This window comes from Phocoena sinus, chromosome 15 (genome assembly GCF_008692025.1).
Source record: "Phocoena sinus isolate mPhoSin1 chromosome 15, mPhoSin1.pri, whole genome shotgun sequence".
Taxonomy (NCBI): domain Eukaryota; kingdom Metazoa; phylum Chordata; class Mammalia; order Artiodactyla; family Phocoenidae; genus Phocoena; species Phocoena sinus.
In genome coordinates, this window is record NC_045777.1 from 10,914,270 (window position 1) to 10,935,964 (window position 21,695).

Below are 21,695 nucleotides of genomic sequence, written 5' to 3' on the forward strand. Positions count from 1 at the left end.
GCAACCAATTCTCAGATGTTTCAGGAAAAATGGAGAGAGAAAGCAAATGTGGGTATGATCGGGGTGAAGGGTATAAACTGTACTTTTCATGCAGCTCTTTTCTAAGTTTGAAATTATTTCAAAATAAAAAAGAAAGCAATGCAGCGCTTTTTTCCCCCCCTAGGAAAAAAAATATACTAGTATTTTCCATGGCAAATTTCTCAAGTGGAAAACAAAGTGCTTCACAAGAGTTTTTCAAATAGTGCATCCTGAAATTGTTTTGGGATGGCCCAATAAACATTTAAAAAATGGAACAGAAAATCAGCATTTTTCATGTAATGGTTTCGCTCTGTGAAACTTTCAATTATATATAGGTGTGTAGTATACCCATCCATACACATGCATACACACATCTGTGTACTGGATCACAACATTCAATGCATTTCTTACTGTGGTGTGCAGTTTTTAAACAATGTTTGAAAGCCATTATACTACAGTATCTTTAAGATAGTGACTCACAATTTACCTAAAACACCTTAGTTTGTACCTGCTGTCCTGCCATAATTATAAATTACAGTCACTCATTTTCAGCCACTTTAATTTCTTTTTATAACCAAGTACCGTATGAATAAATATGCTTTGTGGACAAAAAAGAATTTTAGCCTTTTTTAAAAAAAATAATAAGAATTATGTATTATTTGTATAATTGAAAAAAATTTTTAAGTTATCTTTACTAATACTATATTAAATAACTTTGCTATCCATCCCTTGGGATTATAATGAACTAGATAACTATAATGAACTAAAAAAAAAGATTTTCTATTACACGGAGAACTCTTCAAGAAAGCTTTTTAAAATGGGAAAACACCTAAATACAGCTTGTAAATAAAATACGAACTCTATTTAATATTAATTTATAAAATACACATCAAATTTTGTAAAGTAACTGGACAAACACATTAGCTTTTAAAAATATATTATGAGGGCTTCCCTGGTGGTGCAGTGGTTGACAATCCGCCTGTCAATGCAGGGGACACGGGTTCGTGCCCCAGTCCGGGAAGATCCCACATGCCGCAAAGCGGCTGGGTCCGTGAGCCATGGCCGCTGAGCCTACGCGTCTGGAGCCTGTGCTCCTCAGCGGGAGAGGCCACAGCAGTGAGAGGCCCACGTACCACCCAAAAAAAAAAACAAACAAAAATATATTATGAAAAAAAAAATATATTATGTAAATCTTGTTTACAGGGAAGAACTTGGTAGACTACTACACACTAAGGGCTTTTCAATTATTAAATCTAACAAATTTCCTTTCTTTTACCTTGTAATAGCTAGTCAGACACCCACCCAATTACAGCACTTAAGTAGCATGTAATATAGCTAAAGGCACAACTAATGTATGCTTTACCTTACAGGTAACAGTCACCATCAGCAAGTGATATGCTGTCACAAACAACAAGGTCAAGACTTTCTACGTCTTCTAAGTCAGGTGCTCCCCAATCTGCTGAGCTGCCGAAGTCACTGACACACACACAACCCTTAATGCTTTGTCACCCACAATTAAACCTTTCATCAGTCTAAAAGATGGGAAAATCAGAGCAAACAACCAGTTGCTGCTAACCATTAATTCAAGTACCTTAAGGCAAACGACCAGAACAGGGCTAGCTTTTCCTTATACATTTCTATGACTTCGATGATTTTTTCCTCAAATGTAATTTTTTACCCAGACTGGAAACTTGGAAGCAGCAGGGATTTAGGATACAAAGAGCACTGGGGTCGTATTTGGGGATGAAAAGGATCTTTTAGTTCCATACCATTGTTTCATGGACCCTGAAACCAAGTGCATCAGGTACTGAGTGCAACACAGTCTGCACCAATGGACGATGTGAAGGGTTCTATGTACACGATGTTGAATTTTTTACTCAGAAGACTTTCAGTTTTTAAACTGGCAGAAGGAATCGGTTATTATCCTGCATGCTGGATGGCAGAGGAGTTAGTGCAGAGATCGACTTAGCCAATGACCGGGTGACTAATTTGGGATTAGACTTGGCTCAGGAAGAGGGTCTGTTTTATCTCAGGCCTTTTACAGTGTTCAGCATAAAGTGAACTCAATCCATATAGGCAATACCTGTACCTGGGGTGGTAATAAAAAGTATAACTAAGTGAATTTGAATTCAGAAGAGAAACTTTCACTTTACAAACAACTTTAGCCTTATTTCAAATAATCTTAAACAATGTAAGTGATAATTCTATATGGATATCATGCATAACCTCTCACATTATCAGAATTTAACTACATTTTAAATGCCCTAATCCTAACCCTAACCCTAACTCTAACCCGGGCCCTCGGCAGTGCAAGCGCGGAGTCCTAACCACTGGCCCGTCAGGAATTCCTGGTGTTGATCTTCTAAAAATTAAGGAAGCCAGGATCTTGTTATAACTTAGCAATTTTCTCCCTACCCATTTGCTGTAATGGGTGCTTGGTAAATATTTGTTGGGTGACTTTTCATATATTTGCAGACAAGAAAGTAGCCTTTATACAAGTCTATCTTTATTTGTAAAAAATAATATACAACTAAAGCTAATTTGATTTTTAAAATCAAAGCTCATTTAGTGATAATGTACATTTTATAATAAAATTGTAGTAAAATACTGACATTTGATAGTTTAAACAAAGTAGCATTCATGTAAAAATCATGTTGCATGTAAAATTTAATTAGAAAATCCATAGTTCACAAAAGTACATATATTTTGTTGATAGCTCATGAGGACATTATCATAAATTTACTTAAGATACAGAACAAAATTCACAGTTAGCATGACATTTAGTACTATAAAATTTTATGCTGAGTCCACTGATATTTTTGTTAATAAGGTACACTTGAGATAATTCAGACTACCAATGAATCGACATTTTATTGTATAACCAAGATCTATTGGTTTTACAATACGTCTAGCAATCAATTCTTTCACCAATAATTTAAACGAGAGATCCAGTTGAAAAGACCGTTGACATATACCCTTAGTGGGAATAATTAAAAATCACTAGCAGGGCTTCCCTGGTGGCGCAGTGGTTGAGAGTCCACCTGCCGATGCAGGGGACACGGGTTCGTGCCCCGGTCCGGGAAGATCCCACATGCCGCGGAGCGGCTGGGCCTGTGAGCCATGGCCGCTGAGCCTGCGCGTCCGGAGCCTGTGCTCCGCAACGGGAGAGGCCACAACAGTGAGAGGCCTGCGTACCGCAAAAAAAAAAAAAAAAAAAAAAAAAGCACTAGCAGCTTTGATTTCCATTTTCATGAATACATACAAGACAAATCTGTATTTTACAGTTAAAAGTTGTACAAAAAGTCAAGCCCTGAAGTATTTCTTCCCCTAAGAGAAAAGTTCTGATGTTAAAACTTTGTTAAAAAAAAGAGAAAGAGAGAGAGGTAGTATGTGAAAGTATTTTTACTTAAAATGTTGAAGCCCTGCACCGCTTATAATTATAAATGTAATGTAACCTTCTACTTATTAACATTTTGCCATTCAAGAGTCAAATTTATAGAACTCAACAGAATGTTAAACCTGGAATGCCATTAAAAAATAGTGGTTATATAACTGGAAGAACTTCAATGAATTCAACAAGTACACTGTATTACATAATGTTGTGCAGTTAACAGTTTAGTGATAACATGTTTCGTGGTAAAATGTGGGCAAAATATACTGAAGTATTGAGTCAAGAGAGCTTCATTTAATCAACTTTACTTCATATACTTCTACCATATAGAGAAAATATCCTTCAAAACGGAGTCATTTGATTCTTCATTGTTTTAATAGCACACAATTGTTATAAGGTATCCATTCTAGCCCTAGCATAAAATTAATCAATAAATAACTCTGAGAGAAATATCCATAAGTCACAGGGAACTCATGTAGTTCATACTATTCTTAGTCTCTATATACAAGCTACTGTAGTGCCTGTGCACCTCCATACAATGAAACCAGGCAAGGAACGAAAGTTAGCAGCCTTACTCTTACCTTGCTAAGTGGATGCATCGGAAAGTAATAAATAGCCTCATAAAATTAATCGAGATACACTCTACCTGTCAGAGGTGAATACGACATACTTTTCATAAAGTGTAGGCAGTGTTCCTAGAAATCCCATTAAGGAAAACCCAAAATTTTCATATAAAAAGTGCACAAGGTTGTCCTGTGTGTAAAAATCTCTTAGTTTGGGTGCATTTTTTTTTTAACGAAAATAATTCACACTACTCAAATACATTAAAAGAGTAAAAAGGCAGACAAACAAAATATACACACAAGCTACAAAAGGAATGATTTCTAATGAGATTTGGAATGAGGACAAGAAGAGGTTATGGGAGAGAGTCTCCCATGGGCAAACACGGACCTGAACAACTGTTAGAGTTTCTTAATTCAGGAACATAGCTTCAATGCTTTATAACTTAGGAAGCAACCCCTAAAAACAGTCAATTGATTTGATTTCTTAGAAATTAGGGAAAAAAAAAAGCATTTGAAAAAATTACTCGCTACAATTAGCAACAGAGGAACAATATTAAAAAATCAAAATACAACATGGGGAATATAGGAGCCAAGGTCCCAAAGTACCGAAAGAGAGACTCAGACTTCTTCACGTTAGAAAATATACAGTTAAAGGAAAAATCAACCAGGCTCTGCACAGCAGGTTAAATATGCAACCACTTCAAACGGAAATGATCTAGTCCTTATGTGTAGTTCTGGGAATGTGCTCTAACATCCAGTCCTCTATAGACAAAATAGCAAAAGCACATCATTTCATTAGCAAAGGCCCCTTTGTTTTAGGCTTAAATTCACCTCTGACCCACTGACGTTTATATTAATTATCGAACTACTATTTTAATAACATTTTAAGCTTGCAATATATTTTTTTCATGCCTATCCCAGATCACTGGTTCAGAGGTACATATGCTTTAAACTAGCCAATTTACAAGTCTCCATGGCATCCTCACTCAGAAAACATTCAGATGCGATGGTTTCATAGTGTTATGATCGTTCCATCTTCTTCTAAGAGTTTTTGATCTGGAGCGCGCGTTTCAAATTCTGTATTTGTGCCACTTGCTAAGGGTGCTAAACTCACTTCATTAGAAGGAATAAAACCGTTCTGTCCAGATTCAAAACTGAGTTCTATTTGTGTTAATGATTCTAGGCTCTCGGTGTTGCGAACAGCCTTAGGGATCTGCTGTGGCACACCATTGTCTTCAATAATAATGTCATCTTCATCGCTGTCTTCATCCTCTGGCTCAAAGCTCGGTTCGATCTGCTGTGGATAGCCAGGAAGGCTGTTGTCAGTAGACTGGCCAGAGCTGCCGGAAGTCCGACTGTTCCTAATGACGTTATTCCTCTGGTTTGCTGGTCTCACTGTGATGATGAGGTTGCGGCTGTTTGCAATCATCATGTCAGTTACTTGATCTAGACTCTTCCCGGAAACTTCTATGCCATTAACTTCTAAAACTTCATCATTAACGGCTAATAGTCCTGTGCTTTGAGCCAGACCTCCTGGCACAAGTCTGGATATAAAGATCCCTGGGACCTTCTCTAAGCCATGGGGTGTCACCCTGACACTGGAGCCGTCCCGGATGTAGAATCCTAGGGGTTTCTCAGTGCCATATTTGTAAAGACGGACCCTACGATGTGTTTCTGGGAGAATATCCACGTCTATAATAGAAGACACAGGTCTGAAGTCCTGGGGCATACTAATGACTATGTGTGGCTTTTTTCTATGGTTGTCAGGACGCAACACATTGGTTAAAACATTCTTCTTCTTTATTAGTGTGTCTGTACCAAAGGCACTGTAGTCTGCTTCTTCTGTTTAAAAATAAAATACAATAATTATAGAAATGCTGTAAAAACGCCCATTTATCTACAGTGAAATCTGTACAGAAAGGACAACTCAAATATATTTGATACATAAACAAACTCGTTAAATATCTGCCTGTTCCTATCGGCTGAAAATGTAGCGCAGTAAGACATGCTATACCAGAAAAGCCCAATAGGTGGCCCTCTCGAGTATTCACCATGAAGTTACCAAAAGTTGAAGTTAAATTTGAAAAAGCTCAATGACTCAAACATTAAATATGGCAGATGAAATTCTGATAAGCCCTGCACACACATTCTTAAACACCATTTAAAACAAGTTATTTACATTGTATTTTCCCTATGTTTGTTTAAACACCTCCAATTTGCATGTTTATCATATTTGACTCAATGACACGAAATTGGGCACTTTTGAAACTCAAATACCTGTACTAGAGTCTGGGAGGACAGTGTACAAGCAGACTTCTTTTTACTGCGCTTCGCAGATAATTGTGTTTTTTTACAAATTGAAGGTTTGTGGTGACCCTGCACCGAGCAAGTCTACCGACGCCATTTTTCCAACAGCATTTGCTCACTTCGTATCTCTGGGTCACATTTTGTTAATTCTTGCAATACTTCAAACTTTTAAATTATTATACTTGTTACGATGTGCTTTGATCAGTGATCTTTGACATCACTACTGCAGAAAGATTATGACCTGCTGAAGGCTCAGGTGATGGTTAACATTTTTTTTTAGCAAAAAAGTATTTTAAACTTGAGTTATGTATTTTTTTAGACATGATGCTATTACACGCTTAATTTGTGCAAGAATTCATGTGACTTGCTTTATCGCGATATTTGCTTTATTGAACCCACAATATATCTGAGGTCTGCCTGTAATTAAATGAAATGGATAATACACATAAAATGATAATGTAATTAAATGAATGCATATCAAACACAGGAATTCTGGTCTTCTGCAAATACACTCTCCCTCAGTTTTCTGGGGGAGTTCTTAACCTTTCATTTTCCCACTTTTGAAAGAGGCTGAGGTATAAGACAGAGACAACAGGGAGGGGTGAGGATTCTGGCAAAGCTGAGAGCTCCTGCCCCATTTAATGGCATGGCTTTTCTCGCTCCAGGCAGCTTTTCTTCATGGACTGTAGGAATTTGTGTGGACAGTCCAACTTGTCAGAAAGTCTTGTTTTTTTAGGTTAAAAAAAAAAAAAAAACCTTCCCATTTAAAATGCCGACACCTAATTAAATAACAACAAAAACCTGTTTGAGCAAAATAACATCTGGGGGTTGAATTTATTCTTCAAGCCAGCAATTTATAATCTCTGATGTAAACCAGGGAAAACAGGGCACTAAAACTAGATCTCCTTAAATCCCACAGCTGGAGGTAGACAGTCTACAAACAACATGTCTCATCAGAGGATGAGGAAACAGAATTAACAGCAGGCATAAAAGGTGAAATCACATTTCAAAAATAACTGGAATGGGGATAAACTAAAAAGTCACAATCTCCAAGGATGAAAAAAATATTTAATAAGAATAAAAAAGACACAAGTGCCCCCACCATCCCAAGAACTAGTTTAAAGTCCTAGTCTCAATCACTGCTACAGACAACAGTAACATCACCAGACTGTGTCTGCACAGGGCTTCCATCTGTAGTCTCTTGTCACCCAACTCTCGGCCCCCCTGTCGTTAAGTATTATTACCTTTACTTAATAGACCAGGAAATTAAGGGTACAAAATAAGGTACAGACAGAAGACTGGCCCCAGGTTTTCTTACTAAGGCCAATACCATACATGTTCAATTCACACAGTGAATGTTAAATGTCCACTGTGTGTCAGAGCCTGGAGAACTTCAGTATTTTTTTCTCAGTGCTGCTGGAACACTCTTCAAAAGCTAGTTTCAGATAAATGTACAAGACTAGGGGTACCTGGGGACTTCCCTGGTGGAGCAGTGGTTAGGACTCTGTGCTCCCAATGCAGGGGGCCTGGGTTTGATCCCTGGTCAGGGAACTAGATCCCACATGCATGTCACAACTAAGGAGCACCACCTGCCACAACTAAGACCCAGTACAACCAAAAAAAAAAAAAAAAAAAAGCCTAGTGGTACCTGATTTTGGGGCATTTTCCCCCTGGGGATAATTTTGCTTCATTTATGGAGAAAGTACTTACACTGTGTTCTTACAAAGACAGAAATTTATTTATAATTTGGCTTGGGAAATAAACTGACTGACAAAAGAATCTTTTGGGCAAAATGTAGCCAGAAATCTATCAACAATGATCTTCTACTGAATGTGTTTATTCAAAATTGTATATTTCATTTTACAATCAATTAAGAAAGCCCACACAATTTTTATATGGGAAATTCCAGACCATAGGAAAGGAGAACAAAACTAAGTTGCCTACATACCTATTCATGGGAAACCTGACCAAAAAACCCCCCAAATCTGCATAATTTGGCATTGCATCCAGACTCTGTTTGAATGCTCTCTGCTAAATTCTCAAAAGCAATATGCTCCAGTACAAAGGCACCTTTGTTCTCCCATCTAGCTAATCAGTTTCCAGCCACTGGGAAAAGAAATATTTTGGCAGAAAGCCAGGGTGCAGGGTGTCGGTTTAAAGTGTAAAGGTGAACATCTACAGGGAACAGGCCTGACGTTCCACCTGAGCATGTCTGTCAAAGTACAAAACTCAGAAAGAGACGGAAAGTTGGAATCCTGGCTCACGGCAACCTTTCACTTGTATAAACCCAGGCTTTATGCAACAGTGTGTGATATAGGCTCAGCGAAACCTCACCTATCCTGAGCCTGACAATCTCAGCTCACCGAAACAGACAAGGATCTACCCCTGGAATGCCGCCAAACAGCCAAACTGGATGTCTTACTTCCTTACACACAAAAAGCCCCTGTGCTTTACTCACAGAGGAAGGGAGCCCTGAAGGGCCTCCCTCTGAGTCTCTTACTTTTTAAACATTAATTCCAAAAAACCCTGGTTATCTCATTCCTCAGCTCACAGTCTTAAGTCACAGTCAGGGGTAAGGGTCCACCAGTGAGTGGCAGGCACAGATACAAAAAATAAAAGCCTACAGTGAAGAAAAAGCAAACCTGAAAACAAACAAACAAAACAAAAGTGTTATATAAATCCCAGCAGCATCCGTGTACAGTAACAAAACAGTAACAGTTCATGGTAGAGTCATCAAGAAAGTTCAAGATTATGACCCATTCAAGTTCAGTAGGAAGACAGGGGAAGAATGAAATAATTTTTGAAATTGTTCTAATCAAGGGGTGGACAACCTTTTTCTGTAGAGTTTGTACAGTAAATATTTTAGGTATTGCAGGTCATACGGTCTCTGTTGCAAAAGCAGCCACAGGCAATACAGAACGGAGTGATCATGGCTGTGTTCCATGAAAACAGCCAGTAAGCCTGAGTTTGCCAGCCCTTGTTCTAATCCAAAATGGTTAAATGAAATACATGTGGCAACTTTAAAAGGATTAAACATCACTTAAAGCAATATTCAAAGTCTGAAGATCCCTTCACTTCCTAATATAAGGAATAACAAATGCCAGACACTTAAGAAGCACCTGCTACCATGTGGCTAGACATCGTGCTGTGTGCTGCAGATCCAGCGCACCAAACAGCTAAGGTGCTTGCTTTCATGGTGCTTACAGACTAAAATAGATGGCAATTAACAAAGAACTTGAAACCATTATATTATTACAAAGGTGCCAAGAGCTGTGAAGTTTATCAGTGGGAACTCAGCCTGGTCTGCAGGGTAAGGCAAGGCTTCTCTGGGGAGCGTGGTTTATACTGAGACTGGAAAACAAACCAGTAGCTAATCAGGTAGAAGGGAGGGAAGAACTTCCGGGTGCCGATACAACAAATACAGAGCCGGGCAGGATGGGGTCGGCGGAGGAGACGGTGAGAAGGCAGGGTGGGAGGGGAGAGAAGAGGAGGAGCTGGAGCCAAGTCCAGGCGGCCAGGGCCCTGCAGACAGACAGGGCCTCCGGGGAAGTGGGGAGGATTACGGGCTTCAGCCTGAGGGCAAAGGGAAGAAAACCAAAGATTTTGGTTTTCCTACAAAGCTCACTCTGGCTGCAAGCTGGAGGAGGGACCTGCGGGGAAGACAGGAGGTTTTACTGCAGGTAATTTAGGATGGTACCTAGCCTGGGGCAGAGGCAGTGGAATGGGGAAATAAGCTTGAAGAGTAATTAGAACACATTTTTAATAGGCTTGGTGACTGAAAAAAAGGTATGTGTCAAAGGTGACACCCAGGTTTCTGTCATAAGCAACTGGAGTCACATTCTGAGCTGTTACTCAGAATTTTTTTATTTCTGGGGCCGTACCTTCTGTTAAACAATTTTTCACAATTTACTATTAAAATGTATACTCCTTAGACCATTTCTAAATTCAACCCTGACTCACTAAAATATAACCTTAAAATACAGCTCCCAAATAACATCCCACACACAGTAAAGTTCTAAGAGACAGTTTAAGTGGCTGCCCAGTTCCAGGTGTCTGGGCCACAAGGCCACGTCCTAACGCAGATGAGGCTTAAAGCAAGGCCCTTCTGGTATTTCCAACATACTCCTTTGAATAAACCCATGGTACAAATGTGTTTGTCTGATGGCACACAGAAACAGACTGTGACACAGCAAGAAGTTGTGGTGTAGGTATTCTGATCAGATCTGGCGAGAAGTCCGTGCAGGTCAATGGGCCTCAGACTTGGCTGATCATCACAACAGGCTTTTAAAAAATACACATTTCCCTGGCTGCATTCCAAACCTACAGGAATGACCTGAGTACTTTTTCTAAAGGTGCAACCTTTAAATATTTTCTGAGATTGTTTACCATACAAGAACCACCTGAACAACAAGAGAAGAAAAACTCTTTTTCCCTCAAATAAATGAGGAAATTCTAAACTCTGACAGGGTGAGGGGGCTGGCAAAAGCCCTAGGATGCTCTGCGAAAGTAACTTTTAAAATATCAGGTTTTTTGTTTTGTTTTTGCTTCCACAATAACAGCCCTGGAAATAGAGTCTGGGTTTTCTCCTCTAACAATAAATTATTGTAAAACATAAAACTTTTCAAGATATGCAATGACGCTACCCCCGAGTTCAAGCTATGAAGTGGTTTATGCCTTCAATCTTGAGCTTTCACTTCAAAGAAGCTTTATTTGGTAGAGGGTATCAGATTTTAAAAAGTCACACGGTTTAAAATTTAAAATCGTTTTCATGTCTGTCTTTTAAAAACATCGCCTGGTGCCACATCAAGTGCAACTGCTGCCCTACTGGTTCCTAAATTGGAAGCAACAGGCCCGTAAAACAGAAAATGTGCTGTAATTAAGCAAGAAAATGTAACTGTACTTAATGCCATGTTTTACATTAGTTTCCTGAATTTAATGTTCATTAAAGTTTAAGTAAAATCAGCTTTCTACTTAAGCATCTGTTGAGCTCTGCTTAAAAGAAAAAAGGTATCACCACAAACTACAGGGCACTGTGTAACTCTGTAAGACAGACAACAAACATGTTAACTCTACCTAAATAACCAGAGGGTAATGTGGTAAAGGTGGAGGTTGGGGGGCCCTAGCTAGGGTGGTCAGAAGAGGCCCCTCTGAGAAAGTCATCTGAGCTGAGAACTGAGGGAGGAGGAGGCAGCCATGGGACCAGCTGCAGGAAAAGCGTTTCTTACAGAAGGAACAGCAAGTGCAGAAGCACAGAGACGGCAACAAGCCCGCTGAGTCCTAGGGACAGAAAGAAAGCCAATGTGGTTGCTGTGAGGGGGGAGTGGGAGAATGGAGGAAGGAGACGCTGCTGTGGAGCACAAATCAGGATGTATTTTATTCTGGATACAACGGAAACCATTGGAGGGTTTTCAGCAGGAATGAATCGACTGACTGACTTTTCATGTTTTGCTTAAGTCATATTTGTATTACAGTTACTTTTTTTTTTTGGCCGCATCGGGTGGCATGCGGGATCTTAGTTCCCCGACCAGGGATTGAACCCGTGTCCCCCTGCAGTGGAAACATGGAGTCTTAACCGCCGGACCACCAGGGATGTCCTAAAGTTACATTTTTAAAAACAAAAATTTTCTGTTGAACACACTGCCTATTTCTAGATCAAATTCTAAGGGCTCTGAATTGTATTGGTTATTTACCTCTACAGCATAGAAAACTTTTGTTTACATCTAAACATATTTGAAAAGGAAACAGCAGATGATAACCGCCCTTAAAAGATGTTAGGATTAATCCTATGATCACGTAAGTGTTACAATTCCAGTAACAAAAACATGTGGTAGTATAATCCAACACCTATAATCTTTCTAAGGAAGGGGATAATCCAACAAGTTCTGTCAGATGGCAGTAGTTTAAAAATAGTCATTCTATATTTAAATACATGTTCCAAACAGCAAATTTATAATGAAAATTACAACTGCTAACAAGACAGGCCTTCTATGCAACAACGATTTAAATTATTCTGCTTAAAGTGACAAGTTCCACTCCAATGTTTTGTCTTCTCTTCCTTCTCCAACATTCTATACATAGCTTTCTAAGAACCATCCCTGCTCTTCATCTCAGCAAGCCCTTATGTCCACTCCCCAAAATTTCAACTATCACTTTTCTGCAGACTTTCAGCTCTTTGATCAGCCTCTAGATTTCCACCCTAAGCTCCAGCCCATCATTTCTGATTTCCTACGGGACAAGGTTGAAACTCGCCAGCCAGATAAGCTTTTTTGTCCTATAACCAAACCAATTTTCTTTCCAAGTCAATCTCTCTTCCAGACTGTACCTGTTTTATGGCACCATCAGGCTCAAATCCAGAAAGCTATTTTCCTCTGGACGCCTCTTCAACCCTCTGCCCTCCAGGGGGGAGCGCAGTGACTCTCAGATCCTCCCCTTTATCTTCCTCACCTGGTCTCCTGCCGGGGCAGCTTCTCAGCGTCTCTCACCCCCCTGCTCCTTGCTCTCTCCTGTAAGACTGCTGCATACTCCAATTCATCCTGAACAGCCAAATGAGTCTTCCTGAAGTAACACTCTAATTGTACCACACCCCTGCCACATACCTAGGAAATCCATCTTAGGGGTCTTTGGGAAAATGAATTTGCATGTTTGTAAAGTATTTTGTAAATAGTCAAGTGATACAGATGTAAGTTACCCTACCCTTGGAGGTTTATTTTGTTGGCGGACTTCAGTTCCTCCAAACCCAGAAGCAAAGATACACAATCAGTGGAATTTCAAAGCCCTAGAAATGGTCCAATGCTTATCAACTGATTGGAAAGAAAGTTTCACCTTCAAGGGTAATTTCTACCCACTCTCTCAAACTGCTTTCTGGGTTGGTTTACAAACACAGTAAGGCTTTGATTATCCCACCAATACTGGGCTTGTGGCTCTCATGTCACCTTTCCAAACCTCTTCATTTACCAAAGACAAAGGAATAAATGGCACACACCATGGCCATCTACAGGCGGACACAGATAAATAAACACACACACACACACACACACACAGAGGAGGCCACAAAGTTAAAAGTTTTAGGGCTCAAAATACGTTTCAATTTTTGCCATATAGAGTGGTTATTTTAAAATGTTCTTTTGCAAGACCAATATCAACGTTTACATTCCTCCAAAATAATGACTTGCTCTCTGATTTTCCAGATAATTCACTAGTTTTATTTCTGTGAAAAATGCCTTAAAAGGAAAGAAAACATTCACCGGAGGCATACTACATGCCAGAGCACTGCACTGAGCTCATTTAAACTTCCTAGTAATCCTATGAGATCGTACGTTCATTCTATAGATAAAGATACCGCGACCCAGGAAGAATAAACAGCTTTCCTTCAGGTACCTATTAAGTGGTGCATACAGATTTCAAAGTTAATTGCTACCAAAAAAGTAGAATGTTTCCCTGACTCCAAAGTCATACTCCTCCTACCACATCTTTCTGAATGGACAAAATTCCATTCAAAAAAGTGCAGATTCAATAAATTCCTAATTTCCATTTTTAAAAAATCTAAGAGGTTATAAAGTAATTAAAACCACAATCTTTCGGACTTCCCTCGTGGTGCAGCGGTTAAGAATCCGCCTGCCAATGCAGGGGACATGGGTTCAATCCCTGGTCTGGGAAGATCCCACACGCCACAGAGCAACTAAGCCTATGTGCCACAGCTACTGAGCCTGCCTTCTAGAGCCCACGAGCCACAACTACTGAGCCTATGAGCCACAACTACTGAGCCGGCGTGCTGTAACTACTGAGGCCCACGCCCCTAGACCCCGTGCTCTGCAACAAGAGAAGCCACCTCAATGAGAAGCCCATGCACCACAACGAAGAGTAGACCCCGCTCGCCGCAACTAGAGAAAGCCTGTGCACGGCAACGAAGACCCAACGCAGCCAAAAATAAAATAAAAATAAATTAAAAAAACAACCCGCAATCTTTCCAAAGTATACTTAGTGAAGTGTAAAGGTGTCAATTAAACCAATAATATCACAGATGTCTTAACTCACTTGTTAGTTAATATGGTAAGAAGATTCACACAAAATGTCTATTCATTAAATTTGTAGTGAATTCTGTGTATCCTATCAATGAGGAAAATAAACAACTTCTAATTCTAAAATAATTTTTCTAAACATTGTTACTTACCCTTTTTTTGTATAAAAATCCTAAGCAGTGGGTTGGCCGTTGAAACAGCTTTGTGATAATTATCATCGTTATTTATAGGTAGTAAATCTCCGTGGATGTCTGCATAGCCTACTAAAACGTCAACATTGGGTATCTTATGAACATGTTGCAGTAATCCATAAAACTCCTCAAACTTTCCAGGTTTTGATCTTTCCAGTGAAAACCGACGAAATTCAGCTCCAAACTATAAATAAACATATTAATTTTAAAAAAGGTAACAGGATCCAATCTTAAAATGCATGACAGAAAAATTCACAGGCACAGTATTTCCCTTAATGAAGAAGACAGTTCCAATATCACGGTCTATTGTCAGAAACCTCATTATCAGGAGATAAAACAACGTAAGGAAGGCACAGGAATGTGTCTGCTCACTGCTGCATCTCTGAAGGGCATTCCCTTCAAGAGATGCAGGCTCAACTTAATCCCTGGGGTACCCAGGTCTCACTGGGGACTGTCCTGCAGAGTGACTCAGCTCAAACAAACCCTGTCTGGAGCCCAGATCCTGACAGCAGTATCTGCTCCTCACTCAGGCCATGAGGTAACAAAGATGTTCCTAAGTCTTTATTTTGACTGGTAGCAAAAAGCATCTAAGTTTCCTTCCCCATAAAAGGAATTACAATTTCACAGGAAGTGGCAAGAATTAACAGCAACATATACAAAAAGGACTTTGAATTTCTTGGCACTAAGGTAGGATACAAATGGAGGTATGTCATATAAGAAACAGGTCTAGAGATAAGAAGTGTCTTCCCTATGTTAATCTTAAAAAAACACACAATACATTAAATATATGTCCTACAACTCTCCAATTAAAGCATAAGTGTTTACGTGCTTGGCACAGTGCTAGGCCCTAGAGAATGAAAGACTCAGGCCTGCACCAGAGCTCAGAAATTAGTGGGGAAAGAGAATAACTATATGAGAGGCATTAAGGGATCATACAAACAGGGAGGACGACACTTCCATCATGCCCAATATTTATCTCCACAATTCTGGTTCTCAGGTCTGCTTCCCTACTCTAGATTCACACCTCTGCCTTCCAAATGCCAAATTATTAAGTGGTTCTTACTCAACATGAAGGACTGGCTTCATCTAGTCCATAATAAACAGGATCCATGACTTAACAATGGGACTAGCATGGCATTTCCTCAAATGTGGAAACGTTAAGAAAGATTCATCAGCCTTCCTCAAAAAGTGCCCCAGTCACACAAGTTTGGGAAATGCTACATAACTATAATTACACTCTTAGGAATCACTGTGGAGACCAGATATTAAACGCTCAGTTAAGTCCTGTGGTTGATAAAAAAAAAAAAAAAAAAAAGTTTTTAAACAAATGTTTGCCAAATATGTTTGACCACTGAACTCATTTTTCCTCTAAATATCTATTATTGGCAAGAAACACTAATGTACCCCTAAGACAGCCTTAAGCATCTTGCAGAGAAAGTCCCTATCAGAATAATTTGAGCAGGTTACAAATGTGTCAATTCATTTCCCTAAGGATCCCATGGTCTCTCTGAACTCACTGCTTTTGCTATCTCGAAGAAGTTCATCTGCCTTGCTTTATACCCACACTACTCACTAGTTTTAAATTAAAATGAAAAATTACTAAAACCACTTCTTACCTCTAACAAATCAAAAGTTTCCAAAACACATTCCTGAAACATAAACACTAACATCTGTCAAGAACATAAGGTGACTCATACCTAAAGCGCTCAAAAAGTGTAGTCATACCTTCACGTTTCAAAGTAAATAATAACTGGGGAACACCCTTCATATCAGAGTTAGTCTTATGATGTTATAAAAAGTCATAGTTTCTTCTCCATTTTCTTTATTCTGGTATCACAACATCCTAGTGCTTTCTGATTCATCTCAGGGTTTTATTACTTCCCCTGGTGAATGGGAGTAACATCTAATAATTGAATATTTTAGGGCTGCAATGTTTTTGCTAAAGCTTGTGGATAAAAATTCTTTGCTCAACATTTTTTTCTCTTGCTTAAATGTTATGATAAAAACAATGGAAAATTGTATGGCTTCACAAGTAGATGTGCCCTTTTGCAATGTTAGCAGGAAAAAAAAAGAGAAATTGTTATGCTTCTTGCAGCAAAACAATAGGATTAAGAGAACTTTTTACTACATGAAGAAAAATACTAAAATAGAGATAACATTAAGACCCAATCAACAACTATTATAACTTTTCTTAGCCTGGTCTAGTTTGCCTTGGTCACCCAGAATGTGTATGGACACCTGTCTCCCAGCATCTTTTGGTACACTCTAGAAATGAAAACTTAATATTGTTTGCCCATGAATAATAACTAGGAAATGTACAGCTCAAAGACTATTCCAAGTGTTTAATAACCTAAGGTTATTAAAGGACATCACCTTGATTATTAAGAGCTTTTCCAACTCTGGAGAAACAGGAAGATAAATCAGTTACCAAAAAAAGTCACATGGTAACTGGTATCACAACTTAACTATAGTTATATTTGCATTATCCATTACTTTATTTGTACCAATTTCCCCCTTCCATGAGCAAAGATATGACGTTGACACTGTTTTCTATGCAGAAGAAAAAGAAATCCTGAAACGTGGATCTGTACATCACCAAGTTGTGGTTACAGCCTCTTAGCGACCAGCTTTGTAAAAAGCTGTGATATCACCAAAGCAGTGAAAAAGGAAGTATTGTTTCACACATCTGTCCAAATATTTTTTAAATGGTAAAGATGCCAAATGTTTTATTTAATCCATTAAATATATATTTAAAACATAAGGTGCCACTGACACACTAGAAACAGCACCTCTACTGTGCCTATTTATCAGCGGCGAGAACACTAGTGGGACCACACTTTATGAGATGCAGGTTCTCAGAATGCCTTGATTCTATTTAAGAGACACGGTTCACCAGAAGTCCAGTATGGCAGGTCAAATGTATAATGGGCAGTATGGGAAAGATTCACAAACCAGTTGACAGAAAAAAAGGGCAGAAAGCCTGAAATTCCAGTCCCCAAGTGCTCGAGGTTTTCTAGTCTGAGAGATAAATTACCATTTGACTGTATTTATCAGAACACCTAGAATCCCTACTCATTTTTTCCTATGATAAAAAGATTAAATACTTGCTACCAAGATTAGGACCACAAACTGAATTGTAAGATTATGCAACATCATAAATGTCTTTCTTTTCTTAACCTCAACTCCCACAAACCCAAACTAGATTTATGACAAAAATGCCATGAGAAGGTTCAACCACTGGCCACGGAACTACCACCACTATACTGCTAGAGGAAAAGCTCTCTATATTTTGAGTTATCGTAACCCTTAGTTCAAGTGTGTCACTTCAATTTGCTATGGCAGTTCCACGGAGGACACAGGAGACAGCATAGTCGTGAAACGGCTATAACTACATTTCTATTCTTATTAAGCAGAAGGGTTTCTTAACTAGTGCCTATTCTGATACACGAGTTAAGTCAAAAATAACATTGTAAAATAATGTGAAAAATGAATGCAGATACTCTTGATATGATCATCTCAGTTACAGCAACTTACAGAACTTTGCTTATAAAGTTCTAGATAATAAAAACCATTCTACCACAGGCTCCAGGGAGCCCTCCTACTCTACTTCACTGAAAATCACTCCTGGATTTTGCATTCTCCTCCCCGCTACCCCACCCCATAGTCTTACATTCAATGATGTTTCATCATTCTTAGAGTTGATATGCTTTTACTTTTCTCCTATTCTTTCATGTGTTTTGACCTTCCCAACTCTTTATTTTCAATGTTCTCAGGGCCCAGCCCATGTCCTCTTTTTTCTATTCTATAAAGCCTAAAACTTATTTTGTAAAAGGTTTTAAGGTTTTGTCATAAAAAGCACACCTTGTCGAAGTCATAAGCTTTCTGAGCCCCCATCTTCTCAGAGGATCAGACTAGGTTATCTAAGTCCCCTTTGGCTCTTCAATTCATGAAATGCTTGCTGAAAATGTTCCCGTAGCCGCCGACCATCTTCAAATTCCATCTCAAAACCCCCGTTGGAAAGCATTCCCTCACTAATCCCTATACACCGTCCTGCTCAGGGAGCCCTGCAATTTAGGAATTCAGTGGATACTGACGTAATTATCAGCAGATTGGCATACCGTTGGTCAAGAGTGAAAACACTTGATGTGAAAAGGTAGCAGGATGGAATGAAGAGGGCACCCAGACTCAAACTGTGAAGTGCTACTCAAACGAATAGGCGATAGTGTTAATTTTATAGATTAAATGCATACCAAAGTTAGTGCTAGAAAAATCTCTAAGCAGGAAGCAAAGCTAACTTTACAAGGGCTCTTGAGTTCCCTGGGCTCTCTCCTTCACCACTTGATGCACCCTTGAGCCACAGAAAGGGGTAACATTTTGTGACCACGGGTGTTCCAAATACTCTTTACTCAGAAGGCCAAGAGGTAGAATTCCTCCAAACCTTTCGTACCACGCTGCGCTCAAACGCCTCCCATCCTCGGCTATACCTCGGCCCTTACTCCCATCCTTGAACAGGAATGATTTTTAAGGAGATAGATTAAGCGCTCAGCTGTCTCCTCCCTACCTGGGGCAGGGGCAGACACAACCCCCCACACTCGTCCTCTTCACAGCAAGCGTATTATCCACCATCTCCTGCCTCCAAATCCCACCATCGCGCCCACCACGGTCCCAGACAGCGGGCAGCTCCTCAGGCCGTCGCCGGCCAGCCCTTGGCTTCCCCCAGGCCTCCCCCAGGCCCCGGGAGCACCCCCCTCAAGGCTCTGACCGCCAGTCCACATCTAGCCGGCCGCTTCGCCCAGCCCGGGCCCCGCGCACCTTGCTCTTCACCTCCATGGTGCCCAGGCAGCCGCTGCCCGCTCCGTGCCGGTGGCTGCGGTTCATCCTGAGGCCTGACCCGCAACAGCCTCCTCCAGCCGGGCCGCCCCTCGGAGCGCGGAGAGCGAGTGCCCGGCCGCTGGGCTCGGGACTCGGCTGCGGCCCAGGCGCCTCCTCACAGGCACCTGCAGAGGGGCGACCGTGGCTCGGGTCTCCGCGCAGAGCTCCGCTCGGCTGGCTCCTCACGCGGTGGGACCGAGGGTGAGACTGGCGGCGCGGCGGGCGGGAACGCGGCTCCCTCCCTCCGGGCCTCTGCGACGGCCGCGACGGCGAAGGAGGAGGGGGCGGAGCACAGGGGACAGGCGCCGCAGCCTAGCTCTCAGCCGCTTCCCCCGCGAGCCCGCGCGCGCGCACCCCAGCCGGGCGGGAGCCGCGGCACGTGCGCGCGCTCACCTGCAGCCTCTGTAGACGCCTTGGAGGCTCGCGCTCCGCCCACACCCAATGGGAAGCGCGCACCTGCGCCCCCAGCGCCAACCAATCGGTACACGCCTCGCGCAGCGCGTGGGCGGGCCGCCTCCGCGAAAGTCCCGCCCGCCGCCGTACGATTGGTCCCACGCTGCGAGGGAGGGGCGGGATCACCTGAAGCCGTGGACCTCCTCTCCCGACCTAGTAGGAGAGCTGGAAAGCGCATGCGCGGGCCCTGGAGTTTCCGCCCTGGGAAGGCAGGCCGGAAGCGCGAGCGCACCTGGAGATGAGCTAGGGCGCTGGGCCTTTTGCGCACGCGCAGGCGCGCGCCTGGTTGACCCGGACCCGGCTCGCGCGCCGCGGGGGAATGGGAGGCGAGGCCCGGCTGGTGCGGAGGCGGGGTGGGGCTGCTATGTTTCTGCCACCCCTTATCTTCCTTCCCCCTTGGGATGCTGCAGCGTGCAGCTACGCCCCTCCACCACCCATTTGCGTCGTTTAGGGGTCTGGCTGCAACTCTGATTACAAAATTCAAGTTTTCCCGCCTCTGCAACAGTCACTGGGGAAGAATCTCAGGGCTCTACTGGCTTAGTTTTGTTGGTAGTGACTCTTTCTGCAGTCCGTCAAGTCCCATAGGGTCGAGTAGCCGCTGGGAGGGAGGGAAAGTGGGCAGAGGCTCGGGATGGCTCCTCGAAGGTCCGGCTTCCCCGAGTACTTCTAGACCGGCCCTCCAGGGCTTTCTTTTTTTCTTTTCTTTTAAATTTATTTTTAACCTCTGAAGTCTTCCTCTCCCTCCAGCCATTTCTGGGCTATTCGTTGTGTCCACCAATGACAGCCTCCAGATTGCCTTTGTCCCCCTCCCCCCAGTGGAATGACCAAGCTATGTCTGATAACAAAAGACTGACTCCTCTCTAAATGCCCCAGAGCTGGGTTTGTTCTCCCAGGGGCCCTTTTCAGCACTGGCCGTGCTGGGGAGGTGAGGAGGAGACCCCCAACGCTCCCACACACACACCGGCAGGGGGCTCATCATGGCACTGCGGCTCATCAAGGAGCTGTGAAACCCTCCCAGCTGGACCTGGGCCGGCGGGCGGGGTTTCTAACCTGAAATGGCCAAGAAGATCTGGTTAGGGTGCTGCATTCCACCTGAGTCCTCCGAGGCTTCCTCCCCTTATCTCATGCCTCCAATCCCTCCTCACACTTTGCACCCCTCCATCCCAGCACTTGTGTCAAGTTCCGGTTTCCCCATGTGTTTTGGGAGTAATCTGCTCCTGACCGAGAAGGACGGCTCTGAGAAGGCAGCGGTCTGCTTTGCTCACTGTGGAGCAGTAGCACCTACCTGACTCCTAGCAGGTACTCAGATATGTCTCTGCTGGGTGCTGGAGCTGAGGAGGGCGATTTCTCCATACTAACTTTACCCCACCTGGGCTCAAAGGTGAGAAACCCATCTTTCCCCCTGAGGGGTTCAGTCCAGCAAATATTCGTGGGGGAATTTAAAGTTTTTCTGGCCATTTTGGGTGGAAGTCCAGATGGAAAGGATCCCATCCCAAGCTGAGTAATAATAAAACTGCCTTCTCTACCCCCTGTTCAAAAGCACCTACTATGTGACTCAAGCTAAACTGGAAATGAAGTGTGGTGCTGTGATGGGGCGGCATGGCAGTTTGGTCTCAAGACCCCTTAATACTCTTAAAAATTATGGAGGGCCTCCAGGTATTGTGTTTATGTGTGATATGTCTTTCAACAGTCATTGTATTGAAATTGAGAAATGTTTAAAACACAAGAATACACAAGCACACATACCAATAGTCATCAGGGTGATGATATCGTCACATGTCCTGTTCCTTCTGGAAAATTCCATTGTATACCTGTCTGACAAGGAAGGTGAGAAGAGCAAGTGACATCTTAGTATTGTGAAAATAGTTTGGGCTTTGAGACT

The 21,695-nt window shown here is 41.8% G+C and overlaps 1 protein-coding gene across 1 annotated transcript; it reads right to left on the reverse strand.

Annotated features, from left to right (window-relative positions):
* Positions 1 to 4,439: 4,439 nt before the first annotated feature.
* PARD6B (par-6 family cell polarity regulator beta) lies at positions 4,440 to 19,700 on the reverse strand. The gene is made up of 3 exons (XM_032607037.1): positions 19,301 to 19,700; positions 14,450 to 14,672; positions 4,440 to 5,814 (listed from the first exon to the last, which is right to left on the reverse strand). Exons 1-3 carry the CDS (start codon positions 19,364 to 19,366, stop codon positions 4,985 to 4,987), a joined length of 1,119 nt encoding a protein of 372 aa, XP_032462928.1. The 5' UTR covers positions 19,367 to 19,700; the 3' UTR covers positions 4,440 to 4,984.
* Between the last annotated feature and the right edge of the window lie 1,995 nt (positions 19,701 to 21,695).